Raw genomic sequence first — 7,926 nt, forward strand, 5'->3', positions numbered from 1 at the left:
GGTTTCCCCAGACCAGTCCCCAGTGGGATGCACCCTTATCCTGGCCTCCCCCGCCAGCCTCCTGCAAGACCCAGCAGCCCCCCCTTCCTGGAGACACACCCAGCTCCTTTTCAACACCCCAACCCATCCTCCAACCCATTTTTGGGAGAAACCCCTCTTCCTCTTAGTAGTTTTCAATCTTCTGGGTGCTCTGGGTCTGTGCCCAACTTCCTTCCAGTTGAACCCCAGCCCCTTGGGACTCCTCAGACCCCTTTCCTGTCTGTAGAACACTTGAGAGGGTTAATGAGGCTTTCTCAGTTTCCCCAAACACCCCTCTCCCCCAGATACCTCTTAGCCTCTGAAAAATAACCTAGTCCTTATCTCCCCCTTTAGATACCCCACTCCCTTCCCTAGCCTCACTGGGGGCCCCACCTCTCCTTCCTTCCCTTGAACTCCTGTAGAATGTAGACAACCCCCCTCAGGCTATTCTTGGCAGCTCTAGGCACTCCCCAGACATTTGTCGGCCTCTTTACAGCCTCCTGGCTCTATAGGCACCCCCTAGATACACCAATCCCTTTCCTAGGTCCCCAAAGGGACTTTAACCCCATTATCTTTTCCCCAGAAATCTTGAGGGTGTGGACAACTCTCCTCACCTTTCTCAGCCCCTCTAGAACCTCCCTCCAGATATTCTCAGCCTCTTTCAAACACCTCTAGTTCCATTTCTACCTCTCTGGATGCCCCAATCACCTCTCCAAACCCACCAAGGGGTTCTAGTCCCTTCTTCATTGCCTCAGAACTCTTGAGACTGGCTAGCTCCCCAGTGTTTCTTGTTTCTACTTGGTATCCCTAAATATTTCTCCAATACATGCGCACCCCTCTAGAATTATCTGTTTCTCAATACACTCCCTCAGATACCTTCTTGGCCAGTCTAGACGCCCCTTTTCTGCTCCTCTCCATGTCCCCTAGCCACTTCATCCCCCAGGTACCTCCCAGACACTCTAAATGCCCCCCAAGCCCCTGCCCCTGTCTTTAGTACCTCCTCCAGGTTCCTCTCGGCCTCTCTAGACACCCCCAGTTTCCTTGTGCGAGTGGCCCAGGGCCTCTCCAAGCCCCTACCATCCTGGAGACAGCCACGTTCTCCTAAAGGCCACCCCCCAAGTCTCCGAGGGCCTGGGGCGCACGGCAGGATGGCGGCAGGCGTGGCCACGTGGCTGCCTTTTGCACGGGCGGCCGCAGTGGGCTGGCTGCCCCTGGCCCAGCAGCCCCTGCCCCCGGCACCAGGGGTGAAGGCTTCTCGAGGGGATGAGGTTCTGGTGGTGAACGTGAGTGGACGGCGCTTTGAGACCTGGAAGAACACTCTGGACCGCTACCCAGACACCCTGCTGGGCAGTTCAGAGAAGGAATTCTTCTACGATGCCGACTTGGGCGAGTACTTCTTCGATCGCGACCCGGACATGTTCCGGCACGTGCTGAACTTCTACCGAACGGGCCGCCTGCACTGCCCGCGGCAGGAGTGCATCCAGGCCTTCGATGAAGAGCTGGCCTTCTATGGTCTGGTGCCTGAACTCGTCGGCGACTGCTGCCTCGAAGAGTACCGAGACCGCAAGAAGGAGAACGCCGAGCGCCTGGCGGAAGACGAGGAGGCCGAAAAGGCCGGAGACGGGCCAGCCTTGCCAGCTGGCAGTTCCCTGCGCCAGAGGCTCTGGCGGGCCTTCGAGAACCCACACACGAGCACTGCGGCCCTCGTCTTCTACTATGTGACCGGTTTTTTCATAGCCGTGTCGGTCATCGCCAACGTGGTTGAAACCATCCCGTGCCGTGGCCCTGCACGGCGGCCCTCGAGGGAGCAGCCCTGTGGCGACCGCTTCCCGCTGGCCTTTTTCTGCATGGACACGGCCTGTGTGCTCATATTCACGGGTGAATACCTCCTGCGGCTGTTTGCTGCCCCCAGCCGCTGCCGCTTCTTGCGGAGTGTAATGAGCCTCATCGACGTGGTGGCCATCCTGCCCTACTACATCGGGCTTTTTGTGCCCAAGAATGAGGATGTCTCTGGTGCCTTTGTCACCTTGCGTGTGTTCCGGGTGTTCCGCATCTTCAAGTTCTCGCGGCACTCACAGGGATTACGGATTCTGGGCTACACACTCAAGAGCTGTGCCTCTGAGCTGGGCTTTCTCCTCTTTTCCCTTACCATGGCCATCATCATCTTTGCCACTGTCATGTTTTATGCTGAAAAGGGCACAAACAAGACCAACTTTACTAGCATCCCTGCAGCCTTCTGGTATACCATTGTCACCATGACCACACTTGGGTGAGTGCAGACCTTGAGTTGGGAGCTGCCCAATCAGTCAATAACACTCATCTTTCCTGTAAAAGTAAGAAGGTTAGGTAAATTATCTTATTCTCTCCATTTGAGCTTGTTTGCTCATCTGTAAAAACTTAGGGAGTTGGACTAATCTTCAAATGTCTAGCTCTGACAGTGCCTTGATTTCCCAGGTCAAAAGACTGGAGTTCAAGGATTGTCTTAGCTGTACTCTTTTTGTTGACCTTGTTTTCTCTGGGCCTGTTTTCCCCTCTGTAAAATGAGAAATGATCCCTTTTGAGGGGTTTCTGTGACATCATGGTTGTGAAAGTTCTCCGAAAGTTTCTGGTGCAGGATGAATAGGTATTGGCTTTCTATCACCTTCTTTTCCATCTTGAGGACCCACGGCTCTGAAACCTTTAGAATCATCTGCTGTATGGGGCACTACCTCTGTGGCTTTGTGATTCCTTGATGTTCCCCAGAACAACATACTTTCAGCATTTTTTTTTTTACTGCCAATCCTTGAGAGGGAATTGTTGAGATAAAAGCATCAAATGGAATCACCAAATTCATGTTTTTCTTGCACTGTCTGGGGCAGAGACTGTGATCCTTTTCTAAATTTCCATCACCGGGATTAGGTATACAATTGCTACTCAGTATCTGTTGAGTGGATGAATCGGGCTTGCTCAGTGCCTTAATAGAGGTACAGAAAAATTGATTTGAGGTTTCTAAGGAGTAGAAATTAATTCTGGTTGGAGGTTCAGGATTGTGTCAACAAATACTGAACCTCCAGAATGGGTTGGAACTGGATATTTTGATGCCTTTTACCCTATTCAGTCTTAACCCTGGGAGAGTGAGCGGCTGCCCATGTCACCTAGTTGAGGACATAGTCTCAGATGACACATCACAAAACCAGAAATGATCAAGTTGGAGGGACTTTTAAATGAGTCAAAATGAAGAAATGAGGAAGAGCCATCCTGGTGGATGTGTGGGAGGAGGCACAGCTTGAGCAAAGGCCTAGAGGCTTAAAACTGTAGAGGCTGCACTTTTGTGGAGGGGATCTGATTAGTCCTCTAGTTAGGACAAAAGTATGCTGTGTGATCTTGAGCAAGTCAGTTGTGGAACTTCCCTGAGCTTCAGTTTTTGCCTCTTCTGTGAAACAAGATGGTAAGATTGGCTCTGTTCCATCTCCATGAGAAGGGGGTTAGCATGGAGAAAGGGAGGGAGGAGTTTTAAGGCTCCCCACTATTTTTTCATATGAGGACAGTTTCAAGGATTCCCCTGGGAGAATAAGAAGGGTTCCTACCTATGGAAGATAGGACAAACTCAAGCAAAACCAGCAGAGCACTGCTCCCGGGACTCAGAGCCCCTCATCTGGCTTATGGTGGTGGAACTCTCTTCCCAGGAGGTTATGTTTACTGGCTGTGTTAATAGATTTCCCTATGACTCAGATGCCTGGTGCGCAGCTTGGATGGGGGTAGCAGATGGTAGGGACTGAGGGCCTGTTTCTCACTTCACCCTGATTTGTGGCCAGAAAGGTCATATTCCTCACATTTTGCAGAGCAAGAAATTGAGGCTCAGAATTTTAGTGCCTGGCCAGGGTCACAGTGAGTTGGGTTAGATATAATGGAGTGGGGGACTGAGGGGTGGCTGGGCACTTTTCTTGACCTTGGCTTACCTCCTCCGACCCCAGCTATGGAGATATGGTACCCAGCACCATTGCTGGCAAGATTTTCGGATCCATCTGCTCACTCAGTGGTGTCTTGGTCATTGCCCTGCCTGTGCCAGTCATTGTGTCCAACTTCAGCCGCATCTACCACCAGAACCAGCGTGCTGACAAGCGCCGAGCACAGCAGGTAGCTGCGCCTTCCATCTGAGCACCTCCTATTCCCTCCACCCCAAGCCAGTCATTCACCTCTTGTGTTTACCCACCTGGCTCTTTCTGTCCTCTCTCTGTAGAAGGTACGCTTGGCAAGGATCCGGTTGGCAAAGAGTGGTACCACCAATGCCTTCCTGCAGTACAAGCAGAATGGGGGCCTTGAGGTGGGTAGGGTTCATATTGGGGTTGGGCATGAGCAGTGCTGGGAGGAGGAAGGTACTGACCTCATCCCTCTGCTCCATCCACTCCAGGACAGTGGCAGTGGGGAGGAACAGGCGCTGTATGTCAGGAACCGTTCTGCTTTTGAGCAGCAACATCATCATTTGTTGCACTGTCTAGAGAAGACAACGGTGAGGCCTAATGAGAGGTAGCATGGCAGCATGAAGGGGGTCTCTTGGCCACTAAGCCAGCTCCCTCGTAGGATGGGAAGCTCACTATTAATTGTGGAAATTGCAGGGCTTCCTGGAAGAGGCCCCAATAGAGCTGAGCCTTGAAGGGTGGGCAAGGGATGAGAAGAGAGAGTGACTTCCAGAAAGGAAGGAACGGCATAAGCAAAGGCCTGGGTTGGGAGTAGCTCCTGTGTGGTGCCTTGTGACCTTCCTTGTGGTGCCTTCCTTCTTCCCACAGTGCCATGAGTTCACAGATGAGCTAACCTTCAGCGAGACTCTGGGTGCTGTATCACTGGGTGGCCGCACCAGCCGCAGCACCTCTGTGTCCTCCCAGCCAGTGGGGCCTGGCAGCCTGCTATCCTCTTGCTGCCCCCGCAGGGCCAAGCGCCGTGCCATCCGCCTTGCCAACTCCACTGCCTCGGTCAGCCATGGCAGCATGCAGGAGTTGGACACGCTGGCAGGGTTGCGGAGGAGCCCCGCCCCTCAGAGGTAAGCACCCTCCACGCTGGCCACCCCTGGAGAAGTTCAGAGCTTAGACCATAGAGTCTGAGATTTCATGACTCCGGGCCTAGCAAGTGTCAAGCTCACACCCAAACTCTTCCATGCTGGGAGCTGGAACGACTTGTTCTTCATTCATTCTTTCAACAGACATTTATTGAGCACTTACTATATGCCAAACATAGTTTTAGGCACTTTGGAATTCACTTTAGGAGTGTAGGAATTTAGTTCACTTTAGGCAGTGAATAGAACAGGCAGAAATCCCTGGTCTTCTGGAATTTATAATCTAGTGAGATGCGACCATTAATAAACAAACAGATACACAGATGATGTAGTGTGTCAAATGCCAAGGAGATAAATAAATCATGGGTGGGGGATAAATTGTGTAGAACAGGGTGTGATGTAGTTTTAATCATGTGGTTAGGGAAGGCTTTGATGAAGTAACATCTGAGCCAAGACCTGAAGGAGGTAAGGGAGTAAGCCATGTAGATGTCTAGAGGAAGAGCTTTCCAGGCACAGCAAACAGTCTGTGCAAATGCCCTGAGGCAGGAATGGGTCTGTATGTCTCTAACAAGAGACACAGCCAGGAAGCTACTGTGAGTAGAGTGGAATGAGTGAGGCAGAGAGTGGTAAGAAGTAAAATCAGAAAGGATCAGGGACCAGATTGTGCAGCGCTTACTGTAGATCATCGTGAGGACTCTGGCATTGTAAGGTGTAAGCATAATAAGATTTTTGTATGTGTTTGCTCGTTATATTCCAGGCACTATTCTGAGCACTTTGTATCATTTATTATCTCATTTAATCACCACAAGACCCCATGACAGGAAATAGATCAGGTTCTTAAATAACGTCATTTTGTTAAAACATTGATGAGATGCCTAGGAACTTAACACTCATTTATATTAATTAGCCTATGGTAAAACTGGTTTTGTTACATGTCATTTTACTTAAAACCACAGAACATATCGATGACATTGAGGACTTCCATATTGTTATTACCAAGCTGCAATTGAGAGAAAAAAAGTTTAGAGTGGTAAAAGTGGGACCAGGGTTCAAACCCAGGACTGTCTGACTCCAGAGCCCTTACTCTGCACCACCATAATTGAGGGTGCAGAGGAAGTATTTAGCACAGTGTCAGCGACCCAATAGGTACTCAATAAATTTCATGATTACTGTGGCAAGTATTAAGATGACTTTTTAAGAACCTTCCATCTTCTCACCCTTATCCACAGCCGCTCAAGCCTCAATGCCAAGCCCCATGACAGCCTTGACCTGAACTGCGACAGCCGGGACTTCGTGGCTGCCATCATCAGTATCCCTACCCCTCCTGCCAACACCCCAGATGAGAGCCAACCTTCCTCCCCTGGTGGTGGTGGCAGCGGTGGGGCCAGCAGCACCCTCAGGAACTCTAGCTTGGGTACCCTCCCTGAGACTGTCAAGATCTCTTCCCTGTGAGGGGGGGGGCACCCATGGAGAGGGCCCTCTTAATTCTTGGAGACTCCTTTCCAAAGCCGTATTTTGGGGAGGCAAACAAGGGCAGGCCTGGGAACCCTTTCTGCCCCCCACTGAGAACTATGCAATGGAGTTTCATGGAATGGCCCACCTTGTGGGGACATAGCCCGGGAATGGGATACTTCCCCACCCCAGTTTTCCTGGTAGGAGCTGAATCACTGGGTTTCCTCAGGACCCTGTCCTCCTTGCCCCAGCACACTGGGATTAAGCCTCTCCCCCAGCTGGCCTCCTGCATGATCCTCCCCTCAGGCCCTCAGGCTCCCACCTGATATCTGAACTCTGGCCTGAGAAGGAGAGGTGAGACTTTCTCCTCTCTCTGGTTGGGCTGTGGAGGTTTGGAGGTTCAGAGAAAAGAACTGTCACCTCTGATCTGGCCTCTGAGAGAGATCCCCACCCTTCACCAGGCCCAACAACTCCCAGATTCTGAAGCTTGAAATGGAACCACAGGCTTCATGGGCTGTGGCCTCAGCAGTGACCTGCTACACCTAGGCTTTGGCTCAGGAGTCAGGCAGCCTCTCCCAACACACACAGATAGCACAAACACTACCCCCTCTTCCCTTGATGCTGGAGATGGGTCCCTGCAACCTTGTCCTCTGCTGGGTCCCCAGCAAACTAGCAATAGCAGCTGCTGCCATGACGTTATGCAAAGCCTCTACCCAGTTTGCTGCAGCATTTACATCTGCCCTAATTGGAGAGGCCACTTCTAATACTCCTTTTCTCTCCTCCTCTGGTTTGCTTCCTTCCTGGGTTGGGCTGGAGTCTGGACCGGCTGAGATAAGCACCCGGCATCCAGCAAGGGCTGGGCTTGGTTTCCAGATCATGGACTGATTCCATGTTTTTGAGCAGGAGTCCAAAAGCATCAGAGGCTAAGGCCTGAGTTGTTCTTGAACTCTGGGAGTTGTAGCAGGCAGGAGGAATTTATTTCTTTCTCCTCTCCCCTACAATGCCTTTTCACATCTCTCTCTCTCTTCTCCCTCTTGGGTCACCTTCTGGAACTCTGTTTGCTCTCAGGCTGATATCTGGCATCATCTCAGGTTCCCTGTCCCAAGAACTGTCCCTGTGGAGCTGGTGGCTGACAAAGATGTAGTTTCCATCAGTCAATAAAACCTGAGAGAAGAGACGAAGATGATCATCTCCTAACTCTGTGGATTTGGGAGCTGGTTTGGGCTGGGGGATTGTAACTACTCTGATTTCAATTCTTTTCAACTAGTAGAAGGGCTGGTGTGGGTAAAGATATGGGAGGTGGGTGGTTGGTGATGAGTCCTGGAAGATGGGGATCTAGGATAAATGAAAAAGAGGGGTTTGAAGATTTGAATCTCTAGTCATTGAGGCAGGCTAGGAGGTCCTAAGACATGCCCCCTTGGACACTC

General features: G+C 51.2%; 1 protein-coding gene across 1 annotated transcript; it reads left to right on the plus strand.

The window, feature by feature from the left end:
- On the plus strand, nucleotides 1–7,673 carry KCND1 (potassium voltage-gated channel subfamily D member 1). Its single transcript, XM_006922740.2, has 6 exons — nucleotides 1–2,287; nucleotides 3,972–4,134; nucleotides 4,238–4,321; nucleotides 4,409–4,507; nucleotides 4,785–5,035; nucleotides 6,277–7,673. Exons 1-6 carry the CDS (start codon nucleotides 1,167–1,169, stop codon nucleotides 6,497–6,499), a joined length of 1,941 nt encoding a protein of 646 aa, XP_006922802.1. The 5' UTR covers nucleotides 1–1,166; the 3' UTR covers nucleotides 6,500–7,673.
- The last annotated feature ends 253 nt before the right edge of the window (nucleotides 7,674–7,926 follow it).

The sequence above is a fragment of the Pteropus alecto genome, unplaced genomic scaffold (genome assembly GCF_000325575.1).
Source record: "Pteropus alecto unplaced genomic scaffold, ASM32557v1 scaffold669, whole genome shotgun sequence".
Taxonomy (NCBI): Eukaryota; Metazoa; Chordata; class Mammalia; order Chiroptera; family Pteropodidae; genus Pteropus; species Pteropus alecto.

Coding starts and splice junctions, on each gene's coding strand:
- KCND1 (XM_006922740.2), top strand. CDS start 1,167: ATGGCGGCAGGCGTGGCCACGTGGCTGCCTTTTGCACGGGCGGCCGCA. Junction 2,288..3,971: donor GTCACCATGACCACACTTGG/GTGAGTGCAGAC, acceptor CTCCGACCCCAG/CTATGGAGATATGGTACCCA. Junction 5,036..6,276: donor AGGAGCCCCGCCCCTCAGAG/GTAAGCACCCTC, acceptor CCTTATCCACAG/CCGCTCAAGCCTCAATGCCA.